Here is a 15,836-nt window from a genome sequence, read left to right as displayed (position 1 = left end):
TAGAGATTTCACTTTAAAAATAAGAATTGTAAATTTCAGGAGTTTTGGAGAGGATGAGTTTCTGAGTGATAAACACACACACACACACACACACACACACACACACACACACACACACACACACACACACACGATAGGCAAGCTTCCTGAGACCTTCTTGTATTGGTACTTAAGGAATGAGCAGGGAAGCTCAGGCAGAGGGAGGCCTTGTTCCCCAAGGAGCTCCTGCTCTATGGGCTGGCTGGTGCTGTCTGCATATGCAGCTCACTCCTGCCAGCAGCCTCCCACCTTCCCCAGCCCTAGGAGGAAGCATCTCATTCTCTTTTCTAGGTAGGAGCCCCCATGGCTAGGAATTTGGAGTTGGTCTTCAGGAGAGGCAAGACTGTAGGCTGGGGGCGGGAGGGGGGAGTGGGGGGGGAGGAAGGCAACTTCTATGACTATTTTGCATTCTGAGGAAGTCTCCTGAAGAGTTTTCAATTCTGAGACACATCACAAAGACACATTCCTTTCAGCCACTCTCTCCTTCTCTCGGGAGCACCCCAGCTCCTCTAACCACGCCCAGACAACCCTGGGCTAGGTCAGAGCACCACAAGAAAACAAACAGGGCTTTGAGTCCTTTGTGACCAAATCAAAGAGCTGCTCAAATTCAAAGTAGGAGAGAGAGAGAGAGAGAGAGAGAGAGAGAGAGAGAGAGAGAGAGAGAGACTCTATCACATACTGTTTACTACTTTCAACAAACACACCCAATCAGAAAGTAGAAATCTGAGTTTAGCTAAACCATGGAAATGTTTGCAAACTCTTGCCTGTTGCTACCCACTGACTGAAGTCTTTCAAATTAACCTTTTAGAGTCAATCTTCCAAACTTAAAACAAAACAAAACAACAATAATAATAAAAACAAAACTTGGAAACTCTTGCCCTAAAAAAAAAAAAAAGGCTTGCCAAATTCAAATTTGCCTTGGCAAGCTGCCTACCAAAGGAACTATTAACCATCCAGCCCTTCTGTGAGGTCACAGAAAGAGCATTTCCCCTTGACTCTGGAGAGAATGCTTTTCATGTGATCTCCAAATTACGGCACTCATTACACCAAACAAACTCGTCTTTCCCCTTTCATGTTGATTCCCCAACTGTCCCTGATCTAGACACTGTAGGGCGAAGGAAGCAGTGCGGATACGCTTGAGGCAGGGCAGGGTCTCGGGTCTGTGTTCTGCGTTCTGGGCTGGGGCTTGCACACAGGTATGCTCTTCCCACCCCGTCTTCACACTCCTAACATATGCTACAGAAGAAAACACGCACAGCCGCTCAGATGACAGCAGACATGCTGGCTAGAAGCAGGCAGCTCCCACAGAGTCCCACGCTCAGAAAATGCTCGACAGATGTGTCACACACACAGGGCAAGAGCAGGCGGCAACTGGGACCCGCCAAAGCAGGACATTTGCAGCCTGACCTGTAGCATCTGCCTTAAAAGGGAGATCTTTCCATTCAAATCCGGTAGGAGAGTGTGTCATTTGTAACTTAACAGCAAACTTCATCCAAAACACCACTAACAAGACGCACCATCTGACAAAGGTTACAGCAGTTCTTACATTTGAAGGTGGGGAGACAGGCACTTACCAATTTGGTCTTCAGGGATCAGCGACTCGATAGGGGGGTCCAGTTCGGAGCTCTGAGACAAATAGTTCTTGACCTGGGTCATAAACTGTCGGATGGTCTGCAGCATGTCAGTGCTGGACACATGGCATTCCTTGTTCTCCTTCAGGAAACTCACGTAGTCCTGAACCAGGCACCCGAAATAGGTGCATTTGTCCCGGGACAGCTCGGCGATCCTGCGGACCATCCGCTTCTCAGGGGTCATGAAGGAGCTGAACACCCCGCTCATCTTTCGCAACTGGGACTTGACGAGCTTGGGCAGCACAAAAGAGCTGTTCCTCTTCTTTTTGGACTTGATGGGAGGTGCCATGGTCTCCTGGTCACTCTCCCCTTCGTAGTCCTCCAGGCTACTGGTTGTATCAGCCTCGTAGCCATACAGGGGCATGCTCCGGTCGAAGTCCAGCGAGTCGGAGGAGGAAGTGGAAAGGCTCATGTCGCTCAGCCTCTGCCTGCCTCCATGGCACGGTGGTGGCTGTGATTCAGAGTCGGGCGGCGCCCTTGTGCAATCCCCGGGGGCGTCCCTAGGCGGGGCTCCACCTGCGTGCCCAGCTGTGCCCAGCTCTGGCTCAGGCTCTGGCTCCGGACTCCGGCTGGGCCGGCAGGCGGTCAAGGTCTTAGCGCTGCCTTCCGCTTCCAAAAAAGAAGCCTGCTTCTTCAGCCGGGGTGGAGGGATGGGAGTTGGTTTTGTTCCAAGCAGAGTTACGTTCCCATGTTTGCTATGGTTGACTGTTTCTGGCATGCTCGTCTGGGGTTCAGTCCTGGATAGCCCAGGGCTTGTGTGCAGACTATTAATAGCGGGTGGCGGGGGCCTGGGTGGGGGGGACCGAGGCCTCTCGGTGCCATTCGCGTTGGAAGTCCTTGTGCTCGGCCGCTTTGGGCCTGGGCTGAGGTCCTGGCTGTGCACTTTCAAGAAAAGAGGATTAATAAAACACAAGGCTCCGTTGGTCTGGCTGCACTCCAGCTCCGAAGGCGTCCTGGTTTTTATAGAATGCACTCCGTTTATAAGGCAGAGCTGACGCAAGGAGGCAGGGCAGATGCCGGCTGAGGAGAGAGGCCTATGGAGAGGTGGGGAGTTTGGGGGTTTGTTGTCAGCTGAGGAGCTCCAAAAATCTGAAAGTCATTATCAGCGAAGACAAGAATGTAAATATAGTATACTTGGGCCATTCCTTTACAAGTAACACACACACACACACACACACACACACACACAGAGAGAGAGAGAGAGAGAGAGAGAGAGAGAGAGAGAGAGAGAGAGAGAGAGAGAGAGACTGCCTGTAGGGCAACAGAGGCTTAACTTTGGGTCTGCCTTTTTCCTTTGTGCCCTTCCCCCACTATGCTTCCTTACTGAAAAGGGCCGAAAGGCAGCCAGACCCAGCTCTGGGCTAACAGGAAAACTCCAGGGATTTCTCACCTTCAAAGCCTTTGAGAAAGGTTGGTTGAGCCAACAGACAGCTCCAGCCCAGCCCTTCACACAGGTAAGAAGGACAAAGAGAACTGGAAGGGGTCCAGGCTAATCTTGTAAAGGGCACAGGGCCACTGAGCTTGCTTTGCAAAATCCCACTCAGGCCTGAGAGCAACAGCACCCTTTCCAATCAACTCCTCCCGGATACCCTCCAACGAGGAGGCTGCCAGCAAAGGAATCCATAGGCCTCCAAGTTCCCCTTTATGAGGTAGGACCAGCAGCTGGGCCTGAGGGATGTTACACAATCTGCTGGAGCTTTTACGCATTCAGCATTAAAATCCACCAGAGGAAAACTGCATTCAAGAGTTCCATTCCTACAGGGTGGGAAGGGGTGGGGGAGCAGTGTGTGTGTGTGTGTGTGTGTGTGTGTGTGTGTGTGTGTGTGTGTGAGAGAGAGAGAGAGAGAGAGAGAGAGAGAGAGACAGAGACAGAGACACAGAGAGAGAGAGAGACAGAGAGACAGTGTCTAGGATCTAGACACCTAGGTATGAGGCTTTGAAATCCCAAATTTCTACTCAAATACTGTGGTCTGATTGTGAACCTATCCAAAGACCAAAGTCTTAAAATCTTAAAAGAAATTCCCTTTTCCCCCTAGAAGGAAAACATTTAATGACAGTTAAGCCCATGCTGATTCTGCCAGAGCACTGGGATAAAGTCAAAGCAGGTGAACTGTGGGTGTTGGCTCATTGTCAGCCATAGTCTGGCAGGACTGTGGGGCTTTGGGGAAGATCGGCAAAGAGGCAGACTGCTGAAGTAAGCGCCAGCCCCAGAGTGAGACCTTTGGTGGGAAGACGGGACATGGCCCACAGCAGCAGGGTGGGAGCTGAGTAAGAGGGGAAGAGAGACAGATGTCACTGAGATACCATCATCACTCCTTACAGCACGGGACTGTCACTACTGTCTGTGTGCCGCTTAAATGCCACACACGTGGATGCTGAGATGCACCACACCGGACTTCTTTTTCTGTTAGTGCTGCCTTTCCCCAGAAAGATGCCACAGAAAGAGAGGAACCTGGCAGGTCTTAAGCTGGGCTCTCTACATCTGGGGAGCCTTAATCGTTTGACGGGTTAAGTTAGAGGATTTAGGAGTTACCCAAGTACACTTAGCGCCAGTATTTGAAAGTGGGATGAACATTTGACTTGGGTAAAGAGTCCCAGAACATGTGATTCGGGGACCTCAGGGTTCTGACAGCTGCATGTTGTCATGCAAGTGGATTCTTTTTCATTACAATTGTGTGTTTGATGTAGTAGTGGAACCGTGGGCAGACCCACAGGGATACTACTGGACTTCATTTTAAGATACACCCAGGCAGGGGTACCCACTTACTCAGTCCCAGCTGGGCTAGTTCTTCAAGCTGAGACTCCGTCTTGGCTGTTGAAATGGCATAAGGTAACTTCAAGGTGAATGGCAGAACATCCCTGACATAAAGAAAAAAGGAAGAGAATGTTCATAATTACACGGCTGCTACCTCTCTCATGCATTCATTTTCACTTTAGAGACGTTTCCTATTAAACGGTCTAAAACATCACAAGTTGACACCATACCACATCCAACCAAGCGTCTCTCTTTTGGCAGCTCTCATCTGAATTATCACAGGCCAAGAACAAGGCTGCCTGATTGAATCTGTGCCAGCGGTCAGGTTCCTTGCTGGGTAGCATTGGGTGTGTAGAGTTCGTATCAGGATGTCTGACTGTGCCGGTAGACCCATCACCCCTCTAAAGCAGCCTGTCCCGCTGAGCTAGATGCCCTCTTAATGTTGGACTCTCACTCTCTAGACATGAATGCTCAATCCTTAATCCCCACTCTCTTACAGACAGCAGGTTCTCAGCAAGTGTCTGTTACCGTTTCATCGTACCATTTGCTAAGCGGAGATCACTCCGTGCCCCCTGTGTGGCAAAGATGAAAGTCTCTACTGTGTTTTAGGGCTGGTGTACTCTAACTTGGATGTACACAGGAGTCCCTGCCTGGAAATCTCATTATACCACACACTGAATACTTAGAGTCAGGAGGTCTGGATGGTGCTCTTAGGCCATGAATGCCACTTGCTACTGAAACAATCTCTGAAGGCACGTTCCAGGTGCTTCATGCGGATAACTGCTAAGGAGGGTGGCGCCATGTGCTGATAAGCCACATGCAGAGGGGGCCCCAGAGATCAGCAAGCCTGCTAGGAAAGTGTCAAGCTGACATCAGGGTCCAGTCATAATCAGGGCATACACTCTTCTGGAGCAAATGACGGGCCATGGTGTGTTTTTCTTAGAAAGGGTTTTAGCAGATGGAATAAATGGTGGTTTATTTTCATATGCAAGGCTGAGAGGCAAGCTCTAAGAATCCATAACATTAGTACAGGGCTCAGCATAAACTCCCGCCCAGGAGAAAGTCATATTCAATGACAATGGTGACTTGAACAAAAAGGTATGTTAATTTTTTCTTTTTGGTAGTGGTTTTGGCCTTAAAAAAATAATTATCTACTCCTTCCCTCCATAAATGTTTATTATCATCTACAATAAACTAACATTGTTCTGGGCCAGAAACAAAACCTAAGTCCCTGCCAGAATGGAGCACCGTGCCAAAGAACATCAACAGGATATAAACAAGTAAGCTATGTATAGAATGTAGGGAAAGGGACACCAACCATGGGGAAACATTATGTGTGAGGGGGAAATAAAGACTATTGGAAGCCAGCAGAGATGACTGTGCACACCTGTGACCTCCGCACTATCTGTGATAGGGAGACTTCAGCAGGAGGATGGGAAGTTCCAGGCCAGCTGCAATTACACAGCCAATTCCACAACAGCCTGCCCCCAAAGAGCAAATAAAATAAATAAAAATAAAGGAGGGCCAGCAGTGAGATGGCTCAGTGAATAAAGGGGCTTGCCATGCAAACCTGGCCCCCAGGAGCTTGACCCCCTGAAACCCTGGTTTTCAGGTGAGAGGAGGGAACTGACTCCAAAGGTTGTCCTCTGGCATGCGCATGCTCACCATGGCACCAGCTATCCCCTTCCCCCACATGACACACACGCATGCACATGCTCATAAAAAACATTTAAGTAAAAAAAAAAAAGAGTATTTAAAGGTGATTTTGGCCTATATAGAGGCTACAGAGATGGTTCAATAGTCACAGCACTTGCCTCACAAGCATGAGGAACCCCAGAACCCACGTTAATGCCAGATGGACGAGGTAACCCCTGTGATACCATAAGGTAGCGGTAAAGGACTCCCAGAGCAAGCTGGCTAGTGAGAATAGTCATATTGGTGAGCTCTGGGTTTGACTGGGAAACCCTGCCTCAGTGAATAAGGTGGAAGTGTCACCGAGGGTGATTCCTGACACCAACCTCAGGCCTCCACAGGCACATGCATGTAAGTACGTGTACACCCCACCCACATACATGTAAAATGCGTATGTACTGTACACACACACAGGAAAGTAGAAAGAGGTATCCAGTGAGCAAATTACACAGGGAAGATGATTCCAAGGTGAGGGAGCAGTATGTGAAAAGGGCCTGGGGTGAGGGGTGGGGTCTGGCACATGAGGAGAGCAGCCAGTGAGTCACCGTGGCTACCATGGAGCTGGGGAGAGATGGGAATGCAAGCTTCTGCCTGTATTTTATCATCAAAAAAAAAAAAAAGTCTTGAAAGTTTCTGTTGAAGAAAATCATATACCAAATTATCCTGTTGTTTATGGTAAGCTTAGGCAACATTCTAGAATGCACTAGATTAAATCTGGATGACTGGAGAATCTTGAAACCCTTAGAGCTGTTGACAGTCAATTACAAAGTTGCAGAGTCAATGAAAATAACAAAGCAGGTGTGGACCAACACCTGATAGTGTTACCAAAGCTCTACCATACTCTCTCACATGAAATCAGGAGGCTGTTTCTCCTGACGGTGTCCAGCCCTGGTCAACTCCTGCTTCCACGAGGCCTCCCTGCCTGACCTAAGACTGTGAACACCTTCTCCTGTGTCCTGGCGAGGGCAGTGATCCTGACTCTACGCTGAAGTGGAGACTAATGGGAACTGGAGTGTTGTAACATCAAAGTGTACCACAAACCCATGTTTGTAAAACCGCATTCAGTCTATTCAAATCTACTTTCTTTACCCACTGTGGAGAAAAGTTACGTGTAACAAAACCAACCTATGCTTATTTTAAGCTTTTACCTAGCTCAGCATCCTAGCCAGAGTTTAAACATCATCTGACTGGCTTGGTGTACTTAATGACATAGGACAGGAAGCTATACCTGACATCCGATAATAGATGGTTGTAGCTTTTGACTTATTTAGACAATTAGATGTTATGTATGAACTGCCTCACATTGTGCCAGCCAGGAGTACCTAGCATCTTCACACACACACACACACACACACACACACACACACACACACACACACACACACACACTTCCTTCTTTATTTATACCTCATTAAAAAAGGAGCCCTGATATTAAAGTTTGCACATAACAAACAAAATAGAGCCTACATCTTAATGCAGAACTTTCCTCTAAGAGTTTCAGGCCATGTGCAATCCGGATTTACTTTATCTTTGCTCTGTATGCTTTATTTCTAAAGAGGGAGAGACTAACATTATTCAGCAGCTTCTGCTGTCATGCACCAAGCAGTTGAGCACCTGTGAGGCCCACTGACCATGCTGGGAAGAAACTGCATTCATTAGTATCAGGATCATGCAACCATATTGACTGGTGTAGGCCTTGATGCACCCCGTGGGACACACGGCAGCACAGCAGGGACTGGCACTAGCTGTGTTGAAGCTCAGGTGTGTGTAGTTGGCAGAGCAGAGTGAGGAACTGTGGGCTTTGGCATCAAGATAATAATGGATTCAAATTCTCGGTCTCCCTCCACCCCATGTGTGTGTGTGTTTCTTGAGTGCTGGGGCTACAGGTGTGTTCTGTACCTGCTAGTTTGATTTCTTTTTTAGATTTATTTATTTTTCTTATATATCTTCTTGTATGTATGTGTGTTTTGCCTACATATATGTCTTACACCACATGTATGCCTGGTGCCCTCAGAGGCCAGAAGAGCATGTTGGATCCCCTGGGACTGGAGTTATAATTATGAGCTAAGACTTGAACCCTAGTCCTCTAGAATAACAGCCAGTGCTCTTACCCACTGAGCAATTTCTCCATCCCCCTATAATTGCTGGTTTTTGATTATATGGTGATAAGTATCATGGGATTTCGATCCATTTAGCCAGTGACTTGGGGCAGCAAGCTCTAGAGCGTGGTCTGAAAAGCTGAAGGGGGAGGGTCTCTCGCTCTCTTGCTCTAGCGCTGGGTGGTAGGAGAGCAGGCAGTTTGGTGTTGGTGCTCTTTCCCCTTGGGCAGAACAACCGTGGTGGCATCTAACCTATCCTGTATCAGTGAGTGTTCACCCTCATTATACATAAATAAATTCTTTAGAGCCTCTCCCAGACTCTCGTGGATTCTCACACAGGTAAGCAAGCACCTCATTCCCATAGTTGGAACTCACAAGGCTTCTGAAAGGGCTATGGATAATGTGCCTGTTGTGCCTGTCACAAATATAGAAGACTCCAGATACTATTTCGATATTAAAAAGCGTGGTCCAAGCCTAGGAGTGATATCACCATCACCTAGGGGCTTGCTGGGCATGCAGGATGTGGCACAGTCCAGATCCTCTGAGTTCGATTCTGCCTCTTAAGAGGATTACAAGCGATTCTGGGGCACAACTGAGCCTGAAAGGTGGCTGGTTCTCTATACTGCGTTGACAACACCCAAGCAACAGGGAGCTCTGTGGTGCTACTGATCAATGGCGCTCATTACTTCTGTTCCCAACAGTGCTTTCCATTAGTTGATCCAACACCGCAAATCAGGTGTCCACTAACCGTGGCTTCTCTTGTCCATGTATACCTGACACGTACTGTGTGGGAACCCACCCTAGTCTCTATGATGGATTCTCTACGAGCCACCAGGTAGAGGATTTCAGAAACACTTTGGAAAGACTGAGCCCTGTCAACCACTGATGACCAAGAACCAAGAATATCAACGAGGAGTATTAGAGGAGAAATCAAAGAGCATCAAGTACCTTGGCATTTTGAAAAAAAAAAAAACTCTCAGGCCCCTTTATAATTTTTTTTTTTTTTTTTTGATTTTCGAGACAGGGTTTCTCCGTAGCTTTTTGGTTCCTGTCCTGGAACTAGCTCTTGTAGACCAGGCTGGCCTCGAACTCACAGAGATCCACCTGCCTCTGCCTCCCGAGTGCTGGGATTAAAGGCGTGCGCCACCACCGCCCAGCTCTCAGGCCCCTTTACTTGCAAAATATTGATGCTGAGAACGTCCTGTAAGTGCCTCAAGTGAAGTCTGTGCTTAGTAATTTACCATCGGCCTTAATTGACCTTCTGACCTTCAATCCCTAGCCTGCCCTGCTACTCCAGTAAGTGTTCTGGCCTGCTTGAAGTGTGGAGGGCAGAGAAGGGAATCTTCTCTGTGTAGTTGCCAAGTATTTGTGGGTGGAAGGCTCTTTCCCCAATAGCCCGATTACCAGGAGGCAAAGTTGGAAGGAAGGCTGTCAGCCAACTTCACCTCCAGCTCACAGGGCAGCACTGACGTCATCTCTATCCTGGTTGGCTCTACACTAAACCAGGTGGGTCTGCTGAGCGGGGAGGGGGCTGAGGGAAGGGTGGTGCCACTGGAGTTGCGTCCTGGGGGCTACAGAGAGGTCTTCTGTCTTCAGAAACACATTTCTGTTAAACTTTTAAAGATGGGAATTGCAGTTTGTCATTATTATCGGGGTGTTACTGGCACCCATTTTATCGGGGTCCTGCTGGAATTCAGTGGTGCGGTGCTGGGAAAGCTGGATAATCTCATGTCCTGAGACAGTGCCTCACACAGAATGAACCATCCTGGATCCCTAAAGTCTTTCTTTTTTAGAGGTATTTTGTGCACAATTTTAATATAACTCTGAATAGACAGGATATAATTACATCAAGGGGGAAAAAAAAAAGATTTGTACTTCATTCTAAACTTTGCCTCCAAAGCGTCCTATTTGCATGGAAGCAGCTCCCCTCAGTGGCTCGTGTGACACCCACCACTGCAACTGCAGCATAGCTTCTGCCTGCATCTGAGTCATTATATGTGTGCACTAAATGCAAATATATTTAGTCAAATTTTAAAATGTCAAAAAAAGATAATGCTACATCATAGTCAACTAAGTAGCGACTTCATTCTCTTAATCTAAAATGGCGCGCTGTAACTAGTCGTACTTCAGAGCTTCAGAAGCGAAGCACACAGGCTCCAGTGACCCTAACCTGGCAAGCAGGTGGCATCTCCTTGGGGTGAGGCGCTCACCAGGCAGGCACTGTCCATCCTGAAAGCTGCCCTCACATTCTTTCTGCTGATGAGCAGTGCTAGGGTCTCCTCTGGAGATGCCTCCTCTTCCTCGGGCCATTTATGGCTCAGCCTCAGTTAGCCTGAGAGCAGAGTGGCCATGCCAGGCAGAGAAAGGAAAGTCACCAGGATGATGAATGCTAAACAGTCTAATCCTTAAAATAAACCAAGCCAAACCCAAGTGACTCCCCAGTCTCGCTGAGGCAGCCATGAGTTGTGACCTCTGAAAAGACATTTCCTGAAGCCTCTGTAGTGAGCAAACAGAAAAACCAAGGAAGCCAACCTGGGCTCTGTCTGGTTAGAATAGGCAAGGCTTGCTCTTGCAGACCACCTGGGTTTTATTCCTAGCACCCATACGGTGGTTCACAACCATCTGTAACTCTAGATCTAGGGAACTCTGACTTCCTCTCCTGTTTCTGTGGGCACAAGGCATGGAGGTTGTACACAGATGTATATTCAGACAAATGCTCATATACATAAAATAAAATTTAAAACATCTAAAAACAAGGAAGAAAGGAGGGAAGAAAGAAGGAAGGAAGGAGAAAGGGAAGAAGGAGAGCCTGTAAGGCCAGCAGATTTCTTTGCTTAATTACTTCAAGAATGCTAGCTCCATTTGGCTGTTTTTGTTTTGTTCTTTGGCAGTGCTAGGGATCAAACTCAGAGTCTCATGCTTTGTAAGCAAATGCTTTACCACTCAGCTGTAACTCCAGGCACGAGAACACTGACTCTGAAAAGCTGTTATTGCTGCAAAGGAGAGAACAATAATAGAAACCTACAACTCACATCCTTTCCACACTGATCACATTCTGGGCTGGGGCTTAATTTCAACCATTAATTCAGTCCTAGAGAGGATGCGAACCTCAGCTGGCCCGAAGAGCTGTGCAGGATTTATGGATTGAACTAAAAAAATCCACACTTGAGAATAGATTATGTTCCCTGGAGTTTTCAAAAACACTGTCAGGAACCTTAAAAATTTACAGGTTTAAGTACTGGTTTCATCTGTCTGTCTGTCTGTCTCTCTGGATATGCGTGTGCACGTGCATGCATGTGTTTATACAGGTGGTATGTATATTGCTATGTGGGTGTATACTTGTGTGTGTGTGTGTTTTCTGCTCAATGGCTCTAGTCATCAGAAGCCATGGGACCAGCATGAAGAAATAACCACATCAATGAGAATTTGCAGCTGGAGGGCCAGGCAGTTGTTTCTATCTTAAACCTAATACTGGAATGGGGTGAACATCTTCTTTAAGCGGCAAATTCTTCCCTGACAGCTCTTAGGTGACCAGCCTTCCAGATCCCTTCTCCAGACCGAAGTCCAGATCATATCACACACCAAGCAGGTCCTTCAAGTCATGGGATGTTCCTTACCTGCTGATGCAGTAGAAAGCAATGAGCCGGAATAAATCTGCAAAGCTGATTCCTGAGCCTTCCAGGGAAAAGGCTGGAAAAAAGAAAAGAGATTCCAGAAGGTGTCTGAGTCTTCCTGAGTGTCTGGGAAGGAACAGCATCTAATGCAGCATATGTGGGCCCATTTCCACCCTCTCAGACTACTGTGCAGCTTATCCAAACCAGCTGTGAGGGGGCTGCCTGACTGCCAGACACAGCTTTAAACAGTCAGGCAAGGGCGGCCTCCCTGACTCATGCTCAGCACACGCTCTGTGCCCAGTAAACAGACACTCACATGCACAACAACCTCTCTGTTTGTTTTGAAGTTCAGAGCACAGAGTTTGGGCAGGGCCAAAGGCTCATCTGGCTGAAGTGAGAGGAGAGGCCACTAGCACTTGGCAGCAATGGGTCAGAGGTCCCACCACCCCAGACCCTTTCTTCCTAGACAAGTCAGAGTCCTCTGGCGCAGGGCAGAGGGGCAGGAACCTAGAGGTCAGTTCAAGGGCTCTAGAAATCATTCCATGGGTGATATTCCATGTAAAGAGTCTAAAATGCTGTCTTCTTGCTTGGCCACATCACACAAGTTCCCAAATGAAAGACGCATTCAGAGAAGAAGCTGTTGCTACAGGTACGGCTCCCAAATGGTGAGGGTAGGCAGTGGCTTGGTGAGGGTAGGCAGTGGCTTGGTGAGGGTAGCCAGTGGCTTGGTTTCCAATCCTCACGGGCCAACCACCTTCATCTCACCTACTAAATGGCCAATAACAGTTTTTGCCAGACTGAAGGAGCAACATAGACTATAATTTGTTTTTAATGAAATACCTTATGTGAAAGAACTACATACGAATGTATGATGGTGTCTATTGCATCATCCAGAAATAATAAAATATCCACTTTTGTAATAAGCCCTCCTCCACCCCTCTCTGTATAGAGACCAACCTGCCGGGTAGATATTATTATGGTAGGACTCAGGCCTGCAGTAAGTCATTATAGATAGGATAATGTTTTGTATAAACTAGCTCTTTCAATCACTTGGAAGTCCCTTGGGGAGGACTGGGATGGGGGTGACTGAAGAACCTGATAGAGGGTAAAAAAACCTCTGGCTTCAGGGAACACAATAAACAGGTGTGTGTGTGTGTGTGTGGCAGAGGGTTCGAGGTTCAATGATAGTGACCATGCTTCGGAAGAAAGGAAGTGGTTTCCTTGCCATAGTGAACCTTGGAAACTGGGAAGGATTTAAAAGCCAGTATGACTTGTTGCTGGGTGGGCCAGCAGCCCTTCAAAAGCTACCTCAGAATAACAAAATCAACTTAACATAAATTCATTATTTATCAATGTGCTAGACAGTCACTATCTTTAAAATGGTGGTGGGTCTCTAAGGTGACTTCAGATTATCTCCCACGGCATTTACTTTTCTCCAGGTTCAGCATGTCAGGGGCATGTGTTTCCAAGGAACCCTTGAGCATGTGAATTCCATGCTCAAGGTTCCAGTTCATTACACTTGAACCGGAAGCAGATCATGGATGCAGGTAGGATTTTCTTGTGCCAGAAATGTCACTTCCTTGGATTCTATGCAAGGTTATTGGCTCAAGGAGACTGAACACCACGGTGAGGGAATCTTGCGCCTGCCATTCAGTTAAACCTCAGTACCTTCAAATGTAGGGACTGAGTCGGGCTCCATCCTGCAGGCTTCCTAGCTCCCCTCTCCTGACCTTCACCCCTCAGTTTGTTAACCTAGAATTTTCAGATCTCCCCACTTTGTTGTGCAGATCCATTTCCTGATCCTTTCTTGGAGACTGGCAGTACCTCAGAACTGTGTGTTCCTTCTTTTCTTTAAAACTTGGCCTCCCGACACTCCACATTTTCAGTGACCAGAAAGCAGACGACAGGGAGGAAACCAATGCTGCTGAGCATCAGCTCCCTGCAGCCCCTAGCTAGTCATCTGCCCATGGGGCTAGATTCATCTGGGATTAACCACCTTTCACGGAAGACTGAACAGTGGCGACCTGGAGGGAACGCATGTGCCTGAGGCTTATTTATTCAGGAAGGTGTGTAGACACAGGCTTTGACATTAGATCTCGTAAAAGGGCTGTGGCTGCAGCTTCCCTGGGGTTTAGTCATCAGCAAACCAGGGCCCCAAACTTACACGGTACCTAACTGGGAACAGGGCAAGAAGAGACAATCTACACTCAGCGCCTCTCGTGTGCCAAACCCTAGGGTGCACAGAGTATGCACACATGGTTTAATTGACCTATGGCTTACTCAGAAGCTAGCAACACCTCACTGTAGAGATGCTGGATGCCAGGACTAGACATGTCTGTTGGCATCAGAGTCCAGGCTGCTTCCCATCAGGCCTGCCTTCCCTGCCCAACAAACACTTACTGTATGTGCTTTCCTTTATAGGAACCTCTTTGAGAGGCGCTCCAAATTCACAGGGCAGGCGAAGGGAGAGGACTTTCTTCTGCATTTTGGAGGATTTACGAACCAGAAAGATCTAGAAGAAGGAAGGAAAACACAAGTTAAGGAGTTGAAAACCTGGGTACATAATTTCCCTTACCTATGATGCCCTGCACATAGAACACCCTGCCCAACAGGACTGCACAGCTCGGTGCAGAACACTCTACAGAGAAAGAGCTCAGAGCCTATGGAAGGCCCCACTGCTTTCAAAAGGGGCTCACAAGAACCTTACTTTCTCTCTGACCCGACGTTATCCACGAAGCTTAAAAAGTCCCCTGTCTGCAGAGGCACTGGCAGTTTGGTGACTGCTTCATGGTTGTAGGTACATATATGCCTCGGCCCCTGTCTCAAACCTGGGGAAAACTTAAATTACAAAGAAGTTCACATTGATCAAACCATAGATGGCAAACTGGGAGTTGGTTGGCTAGTTTGGCTCATGGCATATTTATGAGAAGAACTTGAATTTGTTAAGAGTAAAGCAGCAGTTGTTTCTGAAGTTTTAGTTTTTGCTTTTGAGTATGAATTGCTAGCTTCTTTTGAAAAATGAGATAACATGTCAAGTCAGACACACAAAGAAAAGCCCCAGAAGGGAAAAAAAATGGCTGCTGCATTTGGCAGGTAAGTGGATGTCCTCTGAGGTTTGTCCCAGCCAACGCTGAGGCTGCTCCCTCCATGTCCCAACACTGTCTTCACATACGTGGTTTACACCAAACCAATTTCTAGCAATGTTGTCAAGGCCACTGGAGCTCTGTCAGTACAGAGACAGGCCTGCCATGTGCACATAGCTATGTAGGTCCAGCATTTCCACCTGGCCTACAAATCAAAGGGGGTATGTAGTTTGGTGGCCTTGGCTAAGTCCTAGTCCCCTTCCTTCTTAAGGGGCTATACTCTCCTGTTCCTTCTTTCTTTCTTCTGGACTCGAACACCTTACACGCTCTTCCTCTCTCTCCTGCTACAGTGTTTCACACCTCACCCCAGCTGATCTTTGCTTTTCTCTTCATGTCTACACTTTCCATGATGCTTAGGGAAGGGGTTACTAGGAAGCCCTTTGAGCTTTATTTTTCCCATAGTATCCATGGGGTATCCATGGAACTCATCTGGTTCATCCATCAGAGCACTTGGACTCCGGGACAGATTAAAACCAAAGCAAATGCTCCCCAAACAGCATTCTGGGTGCATGTGTTTGGGCTAAGGGGCCCAAACTTTGAGAGGCTGCTTCCTTAAAGAGTGGGGACTAATCAGGAATGAGTGGTGCACATCCGGGCTTTGATTCTTAAATCACTGAAGCTTTGTCAGAGAGGCTGACCAAGTCAGGCCTACAGAGAGCATCCACCTTGAGCCTGCCTTTGTGAGTAAATCTGTGTTGATGCCCGGTTACACATTCCTTTACATGTCGTCTGCAGCTGTTTTTGCCTGACAAAGCCTGGTGAGTCGATGTGACAGATACTGAATTACCAGAAAACCCAACAATGTCTATAATCCTGCTCCTTACAGAGCAGTCCACAGGCTCTGTCTTGGGTGGTCGCTTAAT

The 15,836-nt window shown here is 47.6% G+C and overlaps 1 protein-coding gene across 8 annotated transcripts in view; it reads right to left on the bottom strand.

The window, feature by feature from the left end:
• Positions 1-15,836, bottom strand: part of Rin2 (Ras and Rab interactor 2) — a 160,295-nt gene that overhangs the window by 22,823 nt on the left and 121,636 nt on the right. For all 8 annotated transcript variants that reach the window (XM_075962365.1, XM_075962366.1, XM_075962368.1 and 5 more), the window contains 4 exons: positions 14,231-14,342; positions 11,834-11,906; positions 4,438-4,529; positions 1,614-2,759 (listed from right to left, as the gene is read on the bottom strand). In XM_075962365.1, coding sequence (XP_075818480.1) covers positions 1,614-2,759; positions 4,438-4,529; positions 11,834-11,906; positions 14,231-14,342 — 1,423 coding nt within the window. The remainder of the gene's footprint in view (positions 1-1,613; positions 2,760-4,437; positions 4,530-11,833; positions 11,907-14,230; positions 14,343-15,836) is intronic.

This window comes from Microtus pennsylvanicus, chromosome 2 (assembly GCF_037038515.1).
Source record: "Microtus pennsylvanicus isolate mMicPen1 chromosome 2, mMicPen1.hap1, whole genome shotgun sequence".
Lineage (NCBI taxonomy): Eukaryota > Metazoa > Chordata > Mammalia > Rodentia > Cricetidae > Microtus > Microtus pennsylvanicus.
The sequence above is the reverse complement of the archived record's forward strand: the minus strand, read 5'-3'. Positions and strand labels throughout refer to the sequence as shown.